Here is an 18674-nt window from a genome sequence, read left to right on the forward strand (position 1 = left end):
ATTACTTGTCGATACTATACCATTTTCCTTGGCTATTTAGGGTCCAGGGTACTCCCTCTAACTAATTCGATCGTCCAAAGTTGCATTAGTGTACCCTATAGTCTCATTTTTTTTGCAAATTCTATTTATACCCTTCATCAAATATTATTTATAACCTCAAACTATTCCCGGGTATTACACCATTCCACTGCTACTACTCTTCTTTGGTCCTCCATTCCTTCCACGCACCACCCAAACTTGACCCTCAATTTCACTACTCATTTTCTTCACGGTTTGATGTTTAAGGGATATTGATATATTTTTTTTTCTTTTTTCAAAAAAATTAAGGAAAATTCTAAATAGAAAACACCAAAGTGATTATTTGTTTAAGTAATAAAACATATATATATATATATTAATGCATGAATGTGACTAATTTAAGCCAAATTTTCTCTTATTTCTTTATATAATATTGTTGTGATAATTCTTGTATATAAAAACTTTTAAAAAAATAAAGAAAAAACACGTCACTTCTTTACAGCTAAACGTGACGTGTTTTTTCTTTATTTTTTGTTGGGTACTAATTATATCTGGGTTAACAATTAGAACCCAAAATCTAGACGAAATAGGAACCATACTGATCAGGTTTAATAATAATGGGGGATTTTACCTTTATGGAACTTAAGGTTTAATAATAATTAAAAATAAAATAATTTACAGAGAAATGTTAGCCGTAAGGGACCCGTAGGTATGAATCATAGATATAGAAATAATAAACATCGTATTCATATTGCTGGAGAACAAGAACTTTGACTGTTTCATATGCACCCGAGTTGACTTGCAAGTCTTCCCCTTCCCCTCAAATACTCTTCTTCGCTTGGGTTTCATGGCGAGATCAGATCAGATCGATCTAACAATGGCTCATGCTCTTCTGTTTCTTCTCTTCCTTCTGCCTTTGTTCATTGCTGCTCAATCTAATGGTAACATACCCGTGGGCTACTCCATCACAGCCAACACCAATGCCGCTGATCCATGGCTTTCTCCTTCAGCCGATTTTGCTTTTGGGTTTAGTCAACTTGAAGATCCCAATCTCTTCTTGCTCTCCATATGGTACTACAAGATTCGCCATCGGACCGTTGTTTGGTTTGCAAATGAAGGAGTTCCTTTTTCGAGCGGGTCGAAAGTAGAACTCACTTCCGGTAAAGGGTTGGTAGTCACGGACCCTAATGGCAAAGAAGTGTGGGAATCTGGCGTTTCGAATGAAGTTGTTTATGGTTTCCTGAATGATACTGGCAACTTTGTGCTTCTGGGAAACGATTCTCTCAGTAAATGGGAAAGCTTCACATATCCTACTGATACCCTTCTGCCTACGCAGACAATGAAGTCCGGCTTGGAGCTGTATTCCAGGTGGTCGGAGACCAACTTCTCCCAAGGAAGATTCCAGCTTCGCTTCGAAGATGGAAATCTGTTGCTTAATGCCAGAGAAATGGTTTCAAATTTTGCTTATGATAATTACTATTCAAGTGAAACTTCTGATACCTCTAACGCCTCCAATTCCGGTCAGCAAGTGATCTTCTCTGATACAGGTTATATGTACATATTGAGAGGGAATGGCCTAAGGTTTGATCTCACTCCGAGGCCAACGGATTTCCCTGCCAGTGATTATTATCACAGAGCAACTCTCAATTTTGATGGAGTTTTCGTCCAATATGCTTATCCAAGGTCTTCCAGTACTGGCTACGCAAACTGGAATATGGTTTGGTCCGAGCCAGATAATATATGTTTGTCTATTGTTGGAAATGGAGGGAGGGTGGCTTGTGGGTTCAACAACATCTGCATCCTCAGTGATGATAAGAGGCCAACATGCCAGTGCCCGCTAGGGTTTTCGTTCGTGGATCCAGACGATTAGTATGGAAACTGTATGCCGAATTTCACTCAAAGCTGTGGAAAAGCAGATGTCAATTCAGCAGCAGATGTGTATGATCTCACGACTCTTGTAGATATTGATTGGCCATTGTCTGATTACGAGCACTTGAACCCTTCGACTGAAACCCAGTGTAGAAACACTTGCCTTCAAGATTGTCTTTGTGCTGTTGCTATACTTAGAGCTGGTCAATGCTGGAAGAAGAAGCTGCCACTTTCAAATGGAAGGAATGATAGCAGACTTAATAGCAAGGCTTTCTTGAAGTACCGCAAAGTTGATGTTCATCCATCCAATCCTACAACCGGACCTCCTACTATTCGTAAAAAAAAGAAAAGGAAGTCTATAATTGTGGTAGGATCCGTTCTCTTGGTATTTGTTGGCGCCTTGTGCTTGGGCATTTTCTTTATCTACCGTAAGAAAATCGTGAAAGAACTCCCCACAAGTGAAACAAGTCTCCGTAGATTTACCTACAAAGAGCTTGATGTTGCTACAAATGGTTTTGGGGAAGAATTAGGAAGGGGGGCTTTTGGCATTGTCTACAAAGGGGTGGTAGAAATGGGTGGTTCAAGACAAGTTGTGGCAGTGAAAAAGCTTGATGGAGTGGCTCAACAAAAAGAGAAGGAATTCAAGACTGAAGTGAATGTGATTGGCCGAACTCATCATAAAAATCTGGTTCCGCTGCTTGGATTCTGTGAGGAAGGCCAACACCGGATGCTAGTCTATGAGTTTTTGACCAATGGCACTTTATCTAGCTTCCTATTTGGAGATCCAAAGCCTAGCTGGAACCTTAGGACTGAAATTGCGGTAGGGATTGCAAGAGGGCTGGTTTACTTGCATGAAGAATGCACCACCCAAATCATCCATTGCGATATAAAGCCTCAGAACGTACTCCTTGATGAGTATTACAATGCTCGAATTTCAGACTTTGGGTTGGCTAAACTTCTCAGGATGAATCAGAGCAAGACAATGGCAAGTACCATTAGAGGGACAAAAGGGTATGTGGCCTCGGAGTGGTTCAACAACAAACCAATCACTGCCATGGTTGACGTTTACAGCTATGGTGTGTTGCTGCTAGAGATCATTTCTTGTCAAAGAAGCGTGGGGGATTTTGAAAATGGAGAAGTTGAAAAAGCAATCTTGACAGATTGGGCTAGTGATTGCTTGGAGCAAGGGAAGTTGGAAGCTTTGGTTGAGAATGATAGGGAGGCTTTGAATGATCGGAACAAGTTGATGAGATTTGTGATGGTAGCCATTTGGTGCATTCAAGAGGATCCTTCTTTTAGACCTTCAATGAGGAAGGTTATTCAGATGCTTGAAGGAGTTATTGAAGTTAATCATCCTCCATGTCCTACCACGTATTCTTTTCCCTCCTAAACCTTAGTTTGCTTTATATCTACTAGACTACCAGCTTAATGGCAACTTATTACAAAGACTATCCTCTTTCTAATTATGTTATTTTCATTGAATACAGTTTTAGTGATTCCTTAGAATATTCTTAAAGATATTAAGGAATCATGTAAGCTAATGTTTTACCTTGTATGGTTGATCAAAAGTTGTTTGCAATAATTTTGTGGAGGACAAATATCAATTGTTGGCCAATGGACTACATAAAATTTTGATAGGAATATTGTCGATAATTAATGTAACTTAAATACCTACACTCCCCATATGCCAATCTAGGGCATGCTCGGGCTAGTATTGCCATTTAGGCTTTGCTTCGCTCAACCTTGCAAAACCATTTGCACCAAATTAAGCATCACTTTGCCACCTAGGCTAAACTCCGTCCAAGCTTAAAAGGGTCTTTCACTGACTCGAAGACAAACAAGTCTAACAAAGGATTTGACTTATATAATTCTCGAGGATTCTTTCCTATAATTAATGGATAAAGACAATTGCAACTAGAAAATCCCTTCCCAAAAGTCCAGTGATCAATACTAATCCTAGTAAGCTTCGAACTTAGGAAGATGGTGCGATGCCCAGGACATAAATCGAGAATCAAATTTTCATAAACTTAAATAAAATTTCAAATCATGCTTTATAGCATTCATATAAAATTTAGAGTTTATTATTGAAAAACTTTATTTCAATAAAAATAAGAGAAAAAAAAAAAAAAACTTGAATTGGTTTATCTAATAGATATTCTAAAAAAACTAAAATTAAATTCTTGAAATCCTTTTAAAAATACCATCAGGCACCTAATCCATACTCCAACCTTCTAATTCATAGCCACCTGAGGGGGGGGGGGGGAGAAACATAAGAGGGTGAGATAAATTTCAATAAGAACAAATGATATATTAATTGTATTTAAATATGAGGAAATTTGAACTTCATGATAGATTCTACCAACTTGTGAGGGAAAGAACCTTCGTGCATAGGTATTAAACTTTGGTCTTGAAACTTACATATAATCATGACATGAGGGACCATAAAACTTAATTTCATGAATTTATTTAAACACGAAGATATTACCTTTAATTTGATTGGAATAAAAAAGATTCTCCTAATCAAAACCTTCACACCTTATTGTCTTGCTTATAGTAAGAAAGGAATAAGAGAGTAACAAAGAAAAGAATGGGAGAGGGTCAACCCAACTATGGAGAGGAGAAGTGAAGAATTATGAAGTGTGAAAGCCATATTTATAGTGCCAGAGTCTTGTTTTCCATGAATCCTATTTGGTGAAGATCCCAATCAAATATCTTCATTTCCATAAGATGAATTTAAATCTTATATTATCTCTTATCAATTAGAAAAAATTTAAATCATATAATATCATATCAATTCATTCATATCCATAAAATTAACGAATCTCCAAGAATATTCTAAGATGAATTCAAATATTACCTTATTTCTTATCAATTAGAAATATTTTAAATCATATCATATCAATTTATTCATATCCATAAAATCAAAGAATCCCTAAGAATATTCTAGAAATTCGTGTGTCATGATAGGGCTAAAATCTAGACTATCTAAACTTTTCATTTTGCTCTCCAAACTATGAAAAAAGTGACGTTTGGGTCTGTAAACTATTATAACTCAAATTATTATTATTATTATTGCCCCTTGGATTATGTTTAACGGTCACCAATGATGGTTTTTGATGTTACAATCTTCCCTCTTAAAAGAATTTTCATCCTCAAAACTTACCTTAGTTCTCATCATCAAATAGTTAAGGATACTTAGATCGCATCTCGTCCTCACGTTCCCAAGTTGCCTCTTCGACTGAGTGATGTTGTCATAATATCTTGACCAACGGTATTTCTTTATTGCAAGGTCTATGTACTTTTTAAGCTATAATACATATTGGTGCCTCTTCCTATCTCATGTCCTACTGAAGATCCAACGGTTGATATTTCACTACATGGGCTGGGTCAAGGACATACTTTCTGAGTATCAATACATGGAAAACATCATGTACTGCTGAAAGTTCTGGTGGTAAAGCCATCTAGTAAGCAATGTTCCCGACCTGCTTTAGGATCTCAAATGAGCCTACATACCAAGGTTTGATCATCATCACCACATAAAAAAAAAAAATAACGGAAGAAAATAAAAAAACTAAAGAAGAAAAAAGAAAATTTTATATAAAGATATGTATGTACATGTAAAAACAGTCTAAACCAACCATAATTGTTGCCACTACTAGCCACTGGCGACCACCGTTGGCTAAGATTCCGACGATCAGAGCTTACCATTAGAAACACCAAATCAAGGAGGTTTAATATACATAAAAGCGAGTTAGATTTAACAGTTGAATTTTTATAGATATAATTTTTAATGTTTGATCAGAATTGAAAAATGGACTAGCAATCACAACTGGCTAGCGTGGTCTGTGGTTTTCAGCTATCAGAGGCAACCATTTAATACCCTTATCCTTTTTGATCCACATACCAAAAAACTAACAAGATCCAATTATTGAATCTCCTTAGATCTAAGCTTGAATTTTCAATAGTGGTGGGTTTATGTGACTAGTGAGTGAGGGTGCGACTGGAGCAGTGGCGATAGGGGAGACAACGGTGCAAGTGGAGTTTACAAAGGAGACAATGGGTGACAACGATAGCGATTTTCTCTCTCAAGGCCGAGGTCGGCCAAGTGTGGGCAACAATAGTGCAAGCAGCGGTGGCGAGGGTGACGACGATAATGGTGGTCCGTTCTTAGCTCAAAGCTATGGATAAGAGAGAAGAGAGAGAATGGGTGAAGTTTGGGCGACTGTGGGTAAGTGAGAGAGAGAGAAAGAGAAAGTGTGTGTGTGTGTGAGAGAGAGAGAATGGGTGAAATTTCGACAATAGAGAAGAACAAAAAATTTTAAAAAATATTAATATTTTATTTTTTGATAAATCTTTCTCTAATCCCTTTCTATACAAATAACATTTTTTCTTATTAAAAGCGTGAGATAAAAGGTCTATGGTATCCCCACCCCCACCATTATTTTGCTCGGGCTTCTTCTCCCCTTACTCAGCACTACTATTCTTCTTGGTCCTCTATTTTAAATAATTAAACATATATATATATATTAATGCATGAATGTGATTAATTTGAGTCAAATTTTCTTTTATTTCTTTATATATTATTGTTGGGATAATCTTTGTATAAAAAAACTTGCAAAAAAAAAAAAATAGAAAAAACACGTCACTTCTTTTTAAGGTGCTTACAATTGACACGTCTTTGACAAAACGCGCCGGCTTTTTGGGTTAATAATTAGTACCCAGAATCTAGACGAAATATGAACCATACTGATGAGGTTTAATAATAATTAAAAATAAAATAATTTACAGAGAAATGTTAGCCGTAAGGGACCCGTCGTTATGACTCATCGATATAGAAATAATAAACATCGTATTCGTATTGCTGTAAGGGAACAAGAACTTTGACTGTTTCATATGTACCCGAGTTGACTTGCAAGTCTTCCCATTCCCCTCAAATACTCTTCTTCGCTTGGGTTTCATGGCGAGACCAGATCAGATCAGATCGATCTAACAATGGCTCATGCTCTTCTGATTCTTCTCTTCCTTCTGCCTTTGTCCATTGATGCTCAATCTAATGGTAACATACCAGTGGGCAAAGGACAAATTGTTAATTGATTTTAAGGAATTGTAGACCATTTTGGTTCATTTTGTCCTTTCTATTGATCGATCATTTTTAAGCTCTCGGTCTGGAAGTAAATCGGTCGACCCTTTTTGATAATGCCAACCAATTTTGCTCCAAGTGTCGATCGTTTTTCAAATTTTTGGACTAATTTGTCGACTGATTTTTTGAATTTGTCAACCATTTTTGTAGTATAAATATCCAATGGCTAGTTCCAGAGCACTTTAAATGCACTCCAACTACCATCAACGGCCATATTTTTGAAAGTTCTCATCTACAATTATAAATATATGGCTAGTGCAATATTTATGGGGTTAGAAGAATTAATTGCAAGAATTAAGTGTTCCTTTACTCTCTTGTGCTCAAGTGTTGTGAAATTTTTTCTTAAAAGCTTTGTTCATCATTTGTATTTTATCATTTCAAGGCTTGTATTTTTTTCTTGAGAAATTTTATAACTAAGAGACTTATCTCTTAGAATCTCATTTCTGTAAAATCTTTTGTAATTTCTAGCAAGTATATTAGAAGACCTACATTATTTGTAGGAGAATTGTAATTCCTAGTCTTGGGGACTAGAGAGATTACTTGTGATCAAATAGGAGATAATAATGAAGTTTTAAATTGTTTAGTAAGAAGGTAAGAGAGTGGATTGGGCCATTTGGTTGAACCACTATAAATTGAGTATGTCCCTCTTTTACTTTTATTTTTAATTTCTTTTCTTGTGCTAAGCAAATCTGCATTTATTTTCATTTGCATTAGAATTTTTATTATTCATCAAAGAGTTTTCAAGTTCAATCATACCTTTAAAAATAACATAATTCACCTCTTCATAGGTTTTGGTGCCATTACTATACAATTATATCAAATTATAAGCTTTTTAAGTATTTTTCTATTAAATTTTACAACATTGAGAACCTTAAGAATTTGATACTAAAATATCATATGGGAAATTTAAGATAACCGCATCAAAACTCAAGAACCATCCCCTGAGTATATGGTTAAACAAAAATCTTTATGTTTTGACACTTAAACATCAGATATGAAATATATAACACATTATTCTTAAATTGTGAGTAATGTTGTCACATATTTTGATTACTTAGAATATGATGACCTTTACATAACAGTTATGCATTATCTTTAGGATATCCTAAAGACATATGGATAAAACAGTTTTAACACATATGAGAAAGACAATCTTAGCAATCTAAAAAATGAGAACATTAATAGATAGAGCATATTAAAAAATAAACCTATCAAGATTCTTTGATCTTATATATTTTCAAGGTTCCAAAAACTGAAAGCGCAAAAAGTATGAAAATGATATAGAATTAGAAGTGCAAAAAGTGTGAGAATGATCCAAAATAAAAAACACAAAAAATATGAGAATGATCTAGAATAAAAAAATGCCAAAAAATGTGAGAATAATCTAGAATCAAAAATGCAAAAAATGTGAGAATGATCTGACATTAGAAATGCAAAGAGCATGAGAATGATATAAAAAATAAAGTGCAAAAAATATGAGAATGATATGGAATTAGAAATGCCAAAAAGCATGAGGATGATCCAGAATAAAAAATGTCAAAAAACGTGAGAATGATCAAGAATTAGAAACGCAAAAGATTGTGAGAATTATTTAGGGAAAAACTAGCATCATAAGTGCAAAATACATGTAACCGGATTGAAAAATTGAAAATGCCAAAGTGCAAGAATGATCTAGGATAAACCAAAATCAAAAGCGATAAATATGAAAACTAGAGAAATAAAAAGTGTGAAAACAATCCAAAAATTGAAGTGCAAGCATGAAAACAGTCTTAGAAAAGAGAAATATAAGAGAAATATGGACAAACCATGACATAGTCCTCTATTATTCTTTTTGAAAAATTTGAATGAAAGAGTGGAGAATAATTGTTAGGTCATAGACAAATTCTATTAAAAGACCAAAAAAGACTAAAAATTCAAAATAATTTTTTGGGCTAAAAATGTGTAATTTTTCCAAAATCTCGAGGGAAAGGATCCCGCAAAACATGCAAATTGAATAACTTTGACGTTTGAAAATCTCTCAAAAGACACCATAAAAAGAATAAACATCACTTATAAGGAATTATAATCCTAAACAAGTCTCAGAATATCAAAATAAGCTTTATCTATAAAATTGTAATTTTATGAATTTTAAAATGTCAAAATAGACATTATATGTAAGAATATTAATTATATGAGATTTATAAAACCTCCATGCTCTATAAATATAGAAGCGCTCATTTTAGTAAGGTACGTTTCTAATATTAGTTTCAATATGAGATTCAAGTTTTCATTATTTTCATTATCTGATTTAACTATCGAAATATTTACGAGAGAATTTCTTTGCATCCTTTGATTGATAACAATATTTTTTATTATAAAAAAAAATATTATTATATTTGAACGATAATGAAATTATTTTAAAATTTTTTAAATCTTAATATATTTTATTAGAAAGTAAAACTCTAAAAGTTTAAAAACAGCCAATTTTACCACAAACTACGGTAAGCAAAAGCTACTATTAATTTTCCGCATCGCGAATGATATTTTGCCGTGGCAATGGGGGAGAAATGTTCCAAGAAGAAAAGTATACCATCGAGTGGCGTGTATGATTATTATTAGAGTTGGTAGTACGTTTATGGTGTCCCCACTATGATTATTACAAAGCTTGAGGTAGCTAGAGGTTTATTGTGTCCCCACCCCCCACCGTTATTTTGCTTGGAATTTTCTACTATTCTTCTCGGTCCTCCTCAAGTTCCCAAATTTCCACGCACCCAAATTTCTCCTTCAAGTTCACTACTATTTTTCTTAACGGTTTGATTTGTAAGGAATATTGATATATGATGATGGTATTTGAGACCGACCACCACGTGTCACCTCTGCGACTGGACCTCGGGAATGGTACCTCAGAGTTGGTGATGTCGGACCTCGGGTGTAGAACCTGCAAAAATGATGATGGTATTTGGGACCGACCACTACGTGCCACATCTGCGACTGGACCTTGGGAATGGTACCTCGGACTTGGTGATGTCGGACCTCGGGTGTAGAACCTGCAAGACAATGGAGGGCTGGGGCTAGGATCCCCCGGGGTAGACTCCGACGCTCAAATCAATAGAGTAAATGCAAGTAGAAGTAAATGAGAGAGCTGTAGAGCTTGGATATACCTGACGAGAGTCCTTGTCTTTTATAGGCAAACCCGTTTTGGGGTACCCGAGATGAGCGGGCACGACTCTCGAGAATCCCAGTCAAGTTGAAACGGGTCTTGCGGTTCGGCCCGGATTTCTCGGGCTCCGCTCCGGAGTGTTGACTTGCCACGTGTCGGTCTCTCAGGTGATCCAAGTGGTAGGTGAGACTATCAGCGCGTAGGGGTATTCTAGTAATTTCGGTTAGTGCCACATCACTTGCCCCCCACTCCTTGAGCCGAGCTAAAAATCATGCTGGGTCGAGGAGTAGGTTACTTGACTGTTGATTTTTCCCAAGACGCATGAGAGTGTTTTTAAACTTGAGATTAGTGCTTAAAAACCTCATTTACTACCTTGAAATTATAGGGGGTCCTCGGTTGGAGGGAAAAATTCGTTGGAGGGAAACATTGTCCTTTTGAATTCTTTTTTTTTTTTTTTTTTTTCGGGTCCCCTCTATATAAGCCCTAAGGCCCCACCCCACAATTATTATTTCAAGACAAGTATTCAACTTCTCGAGGTTAGTCTTTCCCGTCCTCATTTGCTTTTATTTTTTCTTACTTGTTATTTGTTTATTTTTTTTTGCATTATGCTCCCTCTTTGTTTTTATTTATTTTTTTATTTTTTTAAAAATTAAACTTTCCCTCGGCCAGACGCCTCTGCCTGGCCGAGGTCGACTTGGCCAGGCCGCCTCGGCCATGGCCGAGGTCGGCCTGGCCTGGCCTGACCTCGGCAGCGGCCGAGGTTGGCCATGCTCGGCCTCGCCAGATCTCGGCGAGGCCGAGCTCCTCGGCCACGGCCGAGCGCTTGGCTCGGCCTGGTCAAGGTCGGCCAGGGCCCGGGGGCTCGGCCCTGGCCGCATCGGCCATGGCCGACCCCCTCTCCAACTTCTTCTTTCTGCATTTTTTTTTTAACATCTAATTTATATATATATATATACATACATACATACATATATGGGCGTCCATGGGTCGGCCATGGCCGACCCTTGGGACTTTTGCCCTTTTTTTTTTATATATTTTAATAATATATATATACATATATATATTTATAAATGGGCTCCCATGGGTCATCCATGGCCGACCCTTGGGCTTTTGCCCTTTTATTTATTTTTAATTAATAATTTTTTTTAAATATACATATATGATATATATATATAAATATATATATATGGGTGAGCATTGGGTCGGCCATGGTCGACCCTCGGGCTTTCCCGACTCCTCATTATTATTATTATTATTATTATTATCATATTTTGTTAATAATAACAAAATAGGCTTTAAAATAAGGCTTAATTTGACAGACCCGTTTCTTTGGCCTTTCTTTGTCGCAGGTGTGACTCGAGATTTCCCAAGCTAAACCGCGCCTATTGAGCTTCTTTTAGCTTGTGCTCGGTTGTGGTTTTCCTTCCCTGACCTTCTACATTTCTTTAATTCGAGAACGGTCCAGGGCTCTTGATCCTTGGATTGTCGCCACTCCCACGCGAATGAGGGTGTTGAGTTTCTTCCGGCCACTAGTCCACCTTCGTCTTGGGGACAGCCTAGGGCTCTTGACCCTTGGATTGTCGCCACTCTCACGCGAAGGAGGGTGTTGAGTTTCTTCCGGCCATTAGTCCACCTTTGTCTTGGGGACAGCCTAGGGCTCTTGACCCTTGGATTGTCGCCACTCTCTCGCGGAGGAGGGTGTTGAGTTTCTTCCGGCCATTAGTCCACCTTCGTCTTGGGGACAGCCTAGGGCTCTTGACCCTTGGATTGTCGCCACTCTCTCGCGGAGGAGGGTGTTGAGTTTCTTCCGGCCATTAGTCCACCTTCGTCTTGGGGACAGCCTAGGGCTCTTGACCCTTGGATTGTCGCCACTCTCTCGCGGAGGAGGGTGTTGAGTTTCTTCCGGCCATTAGTCCACCTTCGTCTTGGGGACAGCCTAGGGCTCTTGACCCTTGAATATTAGCCATTCCCTCACGGAGGAGGGTGTTAGGCTAGAATTTTTCCTTGGCCCTTAGTCCACCTTTGGGGACGGCCTAGGGCTCGTGACCCTTGGATTTTAGCCACTCCCTCACGGAGAAGGGTGTTAGGCTAGAGTTCTTCCGTGACCATTAGTCCACATTTGGGGACGGCCTAGGGCTCGTGACCCTTGGATTTTAACCACTCCCTCACGGAGGAGAGTGTTAGGCTAGAGTTCTTCCGTGGCCATTAGTCCACCTTTGGGGACGGCCTAGGGCTCGTGACCCTTGGATTTTAGCCATTCCCTCACGGAGAAGGGTGTTAGGCTAGAGTTCTTCCCTGGCCATTAGTCCACCTTTGGGGACGGCCTAGGGCTCGTGACCCTTGGATTTTAGCCACTCCCTCACAGATGAGGGTGTTAGTCTAAAGTTCTTCCGTGGCCATTAGTCCACCTTTGGGGACGGCCTAGGGCTCGTGACCCTTGGATTTTAGCCACTCCCTCACGGAGGAGGGTGTTAGGCTAGAGTTCTTCCGTGACCATTAGTCCACCTTTGGGGACGGCCTAGGTCTCGTGACCCTTGGATTTTAGCCACTCCCTCACGGAGGAGGGTGTTAGGCTAGAGTTCTTTCGTGGCCATTAGTCCACCTTTGGGGACGGCCTAGGGCTCGTGACCCTTGGATTTTTCTTTGGCGAAGTGTTGGCCTTTGTGAGATTGCTGTTAGATGGAGAGAATCCGAAGTCTTGCCATTAGTCGTAAAAAAGAGTACAAAAAGGTTCGAGGAATTCCCTTCCTCATTGAAAAAACTTCCTTAAGTTTTGGACATTCCAGGTATGCTTCAAGGACTTGCCTTCCATGTCTTCTAGTCGATATGCCTCTCGGACTTAAGGATTCTACCACCCGGTACGATCCATCCCAATTCGGAGTTAGTTTATTCGCGTCTCGAGGATGACTCACGTCGAACCGTCACAATATAAGATCTCAAGGCATGAAACTCCTAGCGTGGACTCATCAGTTATAGTACCTAGCAATGCGCTAATTACACGCAGCTTTCCGAATTTGCAACAGGTTCCGGAGCTCATCCATCCCCAGCGGGCTATTTTCCTTCTCTCCGAGACGATGTCCAACTTCGCTCTCGAAAGCGATCCCATGTAGGAGACATTCTCCTATTATCCGACTTGGACTCAACTCTACCCGAACTCACGCCTTCTTGGCCAACGAAATCTCGGAGGTAACCCGGCTGATAAGCTCTTGAATCTCTTCTTTTAACTGGATGCAGTCCTCTGTAACATGACCATGGTCGCTGTGGAATCGGCAATACTTCCTTTTGCTTCGAGTGTTAGGTGGAGACCTCAGCGGTGGAGGATGCCGCAAATAATCCTTATCCTCCAATACCAGTAGAATCTCGGCTCGACTGGTGTTGAGAGGAGTATAACTCATCGGGCTTTCACGTGCACCCCCGAAACTCGGGCGATCTGAAGCTCGGGAGAGGCGATAGTCCGTCTTCTGCTCCACCACTGGCTTTTTCTTCTCCTTTTCTCTTTCCTTCCTTTCATGTTGTTCCGCCTGCTTCACCTTCATCACCTCTTCAGCATTAATGTACTTATTAGCCCGGGCCAAGGCCTCTGTGAAAGTACGAGGTGGAGTCTTGGCCAAGGACTGAGCAAATGGCCCAGCTCTCAAGCTATTCTGAAGAGCCACCATTGCGATCCGCTGGTCGAACTCGTCGATACACAATGCCTCCTCGTTGAACCTCGCCATGAAATCCCTTAGGGATTCACCCTGGTTTTGCTTGATGCTTACCAGAGCCATGGAAGACTTTCGGTGGCGCTTCAAAGGAGCGTAGTGGGCTAAGAAACAGGTCTTCATCTCTTCCCAGCGGTTGATGGAATGATGGGGAAGGCAGGAGTACCAGGTCCAGGCATGTCCTCCCGAAGTGGTCGAAAATGCCCGGCACCACATCGCGTCCGACCCCGATTGCACCAGCATGTGAGAGGAGAAAAGCTCGACGTGGTCATAGGGATTTGTGCTTCCGTCATAGAGCTTGATGGAGGGGATACGAAACCTTTCCGGTGGAACCTCTGCCATGATGTCCTTACTCAAGGGTTGGTTAGAGCCGAGGTGGAGTAGCTCTTCCTTTCCCTTCTTGAGTTCCTGGACTTGCTTCTCTAGGAAACGCAATCGTCTCTCCTGCGAAGTCCCTCTTTCTCGCGAGGGGGCAGAAGTGGATCCTGCCGCCTCAGATGAGTGGATTTCCTAACCCGTCTGGCGGGATTGACGAGGCTCTCGAGCAGGAGGAGGTGACTGATGCTCCGCCCGCTGAGAGGGCACATGCGAACGATGCTGTTCAGTCTGGTGTAGATAACCAGTCAACAACTTAGTTAGCTGTTGGACCTAGTTTTCCAACCTGGTGAGTCGGTCCTCCGGCATGGGATTGGCTGGAGGTGGTGGATTCTCTCCTTGTTGCGGGGCTTCTAGATTGGTTCCGACCTGGCTGCGAGTCACGTCTCTTCGGGGAGCCATGTGGTTAGTTATGACAAGGAGCGAAAGTCGTTTGACACTCGCGGAAAGACCGAGGTCTGAGGTGAGGAATTGAAGTTCGAAGCGCGAGGTAGGGAATGAAAAGGCTAGTGAGTTTGGACGTCGGCCCCACGGTGGGCGCCAAATGATGATGGTATTTGGGACCGACCACCACGTGCCACCTCTGCGACTGGACCTCGGGAATGGTACCTCGGACTTGGTGATGTCGGACCTCGGGTGTAGAACCTGCAAAAATGATGATGGTATTTGGGACCGACCACCACGTGCCACATCTGCGACTGGACCTCGGGAATGGTACCTCGGACTTGGTGATGTCGGACCTCGGGTGTAGAACCTGCAAGACAATGGAGGGCCGGGGCTAGGATCCCCCGAGGTGGACTCCGACGCTCAAATCAATAGAGTAAATGCAAGTAGAAGTAAATGAGAGAACTGTAGAGCTTGGATATACCTGACGAGAGTTCTTGTCTTTTATAGGCAAACCCGTTTTGGGGTACCCGAGATGAGCGGGCACGACTCCCGAGAATCCCAGTCAAGTTGAAATGGGTCTTGCGGTTCGGCCCGGATTTCTCGAGCTCCGCTCCGGAGTGTTGACTTGCCACGTGTCGGTCTCTCAGGTGATCCAAGTGGTAGGTGAGACTATCAGCGCGTAGGGGTATTCTAGTAATTTCGATTGGTGCCACATCAATATATATATAAATTCTAAAATGAATTGCACTTTCTATTGGTTTGAAATTTAAATAACTTAAGGAAAATTCAAAAAAGAAAACACCAAAGTGATTATTTGTTTAAGTAATAAAACGCATATATATATTAATGCATGAATGTGAGCCAAATTTTCTGTTATTTATTTATATAATATTGTTGTGATAATCCTTGTACGAACCATACTGATCAGGTTTAATAATAATAATTAAAAATAAAATAATTTACGGAGAAATGTTAGCCGTAAGGGACCCGTAGTTATGACTCAGATATAGAAATAATAAACATCGTATTCATATTGCTGCAAGGGAACAAGAACTTTGACTGTTTCATGTGTACCCGAGTTGACTTGCTAGTCTTCCCCTTCCCCTCAAATACTCTCCTTCGCTTGGGTTTCATGGCGAGATCAGATCAGATCGATCTAACAATGGCTCATGCTCTTCTGTTTCTTCTCTTCCTTCTGCCCTTGTCCATTGCTGCTCAATCTAATGGCAAGATAGCCTTGGGCAAGTCCATCACAGCCAACACCGATGCCGCTGATCCATGGCTTTCTCCTTCGGCCTATTTTGCTTTTGGTTTTAGGAAACTTGAAGATCACAATCTCTTCTTGCTCTCCATATGGTACTACAAGATACCCGATCGGACCATTGTTTGGTTCGCAAATGAAGGAGTTCCTTTTTCGAGCGGATCGAAGGTAGAACTCACTTCCGATAAAGGGTTGGTGGTCACGGACCCCAATGGCAAAGAAGTGTGGGAATCTGTGGGCGTTTTGAATGAAGTTGCTTACGGTTTCTTGAATGATACTGGCAACTTTGTGCTTGTGGGAAGCAATTCTCTCAGTCAATGGGAAAGCTTCAAATATCCGACTGATACCCTTCTGCCTACGCAGACAGTGGAGTCCAGCTTGGTGCTGTATTCCAGGCGGTCGAAGACCAACTTCTCCCAAGGAAGATTCCAGCTTCGCTTCCAAGATGGGAATCTGTTGCTTAATACCAGAGACATGGTTTCAAATTTTGCTTATGGTAATTACTATTCAAGTGAAACTTCTGATAACTCTAACGCCTCCAATTCCGGTAAGGAAGTGATCTTCTCTGATACAGGTTATATGTACATATTGAGAACGAATGGCCTAAGGTTTGATCTCACTCCGAGGCCAACGGATTTCCCTGCCAGTGATAATTATCACAGAGCAACTCTCAATTTTGATGGAGTTTTCGTCCAATATGCTTATCCAAGGTCTTCCAGTACTGGCAACACAAACTGGAGTGTGGTTTGGTCCGAGCCGGATAATATATGTGTTAATATTGGTGGAAATGAAGGGAGTGGGGCTTGTGGGTATAACAACATCTGCAGCCTCGGTGATGATAAGAGGCCAAATTGCCAATGCCCACAAGGGTTTTTGTTGATGGATCCAGACGATGAGTATGGCAGCTGTAGCCCGAATTTCACTCAAAGCTGTGAAGAAGCAGATGTCAATTCAACAGCAAATGTGTATGATTTCTCGACTCTTGTAAATATTGATTGGCCAACGTCTGACTACGAGCACTTGAACCCTTCGACTGAAAGCCAGTGTAGAAACACTTGCCTTCAAGATTGTTTTTGTGCTGTTGCTATACTTAGAGCTGGTCAATGCTGGAAGAAGAAGCTGCCACTTTCAAATGGAAGGAAGGATACCAGTCTTAATAGCAAGGCTTTCTTGAAGTACCGCAAAGTTGATGTTCCTCCATCCAATCCTACAACCGGACCTCCTACTATTCGTGGAAAAAAGGACAGGGAGCCTACAATTGTGGTCGGATCCGTTCTCTTGGGGACATCTTTTTTGGTCAATTTGCTATTTGTTGGTGCCTTCTGCTTGGGCTTTTTCTTTATCTGCCGTAAGAAAAACGTGAAAGGACTCCCCACAAGTGAAACAAGTCTCCGTCGTTTTACCTACGAAGAGCTTGATGTTGCTACAAATGGTTTTGGGGAAGAATTGGGAAGGGGGGCTTTTGGCATTGTCTACAAAGGGGTGGTACAAATGGGTGGTTCAAGACAAGTTGTGGCAGTGAAAAAGCTTGACAGAGTGGCTCAACAAAAAGAGAAGGAATTCAAGACTGAAGTGAATGTGATTGGCCGAACTCATCATAAAAATCTGGTTCAGCTGCTTGGATTCTGTGAGGAAGGCCAACACCGGATGCTAGTCTATGAGTTTTTGAGCAATGGCACTTTATCTAGCCTCCTATTTGGAGATCCAAAGCCTAGCTGGAACCTTAGGACTGAAATTGCGCTAGGGATTGCAAGAGGGCTGGTTTACTTGCATGAGGAATGCACCACCCAAATCATCCATTGCGATATAAAGCCTCAGAACATACTACTTGATGAGTATTACAATGCTCGAATTTCAGACTTTGGGTTGGCTAAACTTCTCATGATGAATCAGAGCAAGACAATGGCAACTACCATTAGAGGGACAAAAGGGTATGTGGCCTCGGAGTGGTTCAACAACAAACCAATCACTGCTAAGGTCGACGTTTACAGCTATGGTGTGTTGCTGCTAGAGATCATTTCTTGTCAAAGAAGTGTGGGGGATTTTGAAAATGGAGAAGTTGAAAAAGCAATCTTGACAGATTGGGCTAGTGATTGCTTGGAGCAAGGGAAGTTGGAAGCTTTGGTTGAGAATGATAGGGAGGCTTTGAATGATTGGAACAAGTTGATGAGATTTGTGAAGGTAGCCATTTGGTGTATTCAAGAGGATCCATCTTTTAGACCTTCAATGAGGAAGGTTATTCAGATGCTTGAAGGAGTTATTGAAGTTAATCATCCTCCATGTCCTACCACGTTTTCTTTTCCCACCTAAACCTTAGTTTGCTTTATATCTACTAGCCTACCTGCTTAATGGCAACTTATTACAAAGACTATCGTCTTTCTATTTAAGTTATTTTTATTGACTATAGTTTTAGTGATTCCTTAGAATATTCCTAAAGATATTAAGGAATCATGTAAGCTAATGTTTACCTTGTATGGTTGATATTCGTAAAGATATCAAATGTTGACCAATGAACTCTATAAAATTTTGATTGGAATATTGTCGATAATTAATGTAACTTATATACCTAGACTCCTTATATGCCAATCTGGGGCATGCTCTGTAACATCGAGTGTCATTTTACATACATTTATAATTTTTTCATAATTAATTACTATTTATATCAGAATAAATGATTAAAATATAATTATCACGGTCAATTATTGAGCCTTGTTTTGTAGTGAAAGGAATTGGACTCCGTCACACTTAATGTACCAATTAGGAAAAAAAAATTGTAATTTATTA

At 40.2% G+C, this 18674-nt stretch overlaps 2 protein-coding genes across 2 annotated transcripts; both read left to right on the plus strand.

Annotated features, from left to right (window-relative positions):
- The first annotated feature begins 799 nt into the window (after positions 1-799).
- LOC127792799 (G-type lectin S-receptor-like serine/threonine-protein kinase RLK1) lies at positions 800-18438 on the plus strand. Its single transcript, XM_052323390.1, has 2 exons — positions 800-1565; positions 16465-18438. The coding sequence occupies exons 1-2, from the start codon at positions 866-868 to the stop codon at positions 18198-18200; spliced, it is 2436 nt and encodes an 811-aa protein (XP_052179350.1). The 5' UTR covers positions 800-865; the 3' UTR covers positions 18201-18438.
- Positions 1425-3473, plus strand: LOC127792804 (G-type lectin S-receptor-like serine/threonine-protein kinase RLK1). The gene has a single exon (XM_052323403.1). It carries the CDS (start codon positions 1901-1903, stop codon positions 3275-3277), a length of 1377 nt encoding a protein of 458 aa, XP_052179363.1. The 5' UTR covers positions 1425-1900; the 3' UTR covers positions 3278-3473.
- Positions 18439-18674: the final 236 nt, after the last annotated feature.

This window comes from Diospyros lotus, chromosome 1 (assembly GCF_014633365.1).
Source record: "Diospyros lotus cultivar Yz01 chromosome 1, ASM1463336v1, whole genome shotgun sequence".
NCBI lineage: Eukaryota > Viridiplantae > Streptophyta > Magnoliopsida > Ericales > Ebenaceae > Diospyros > Diospyros lotus.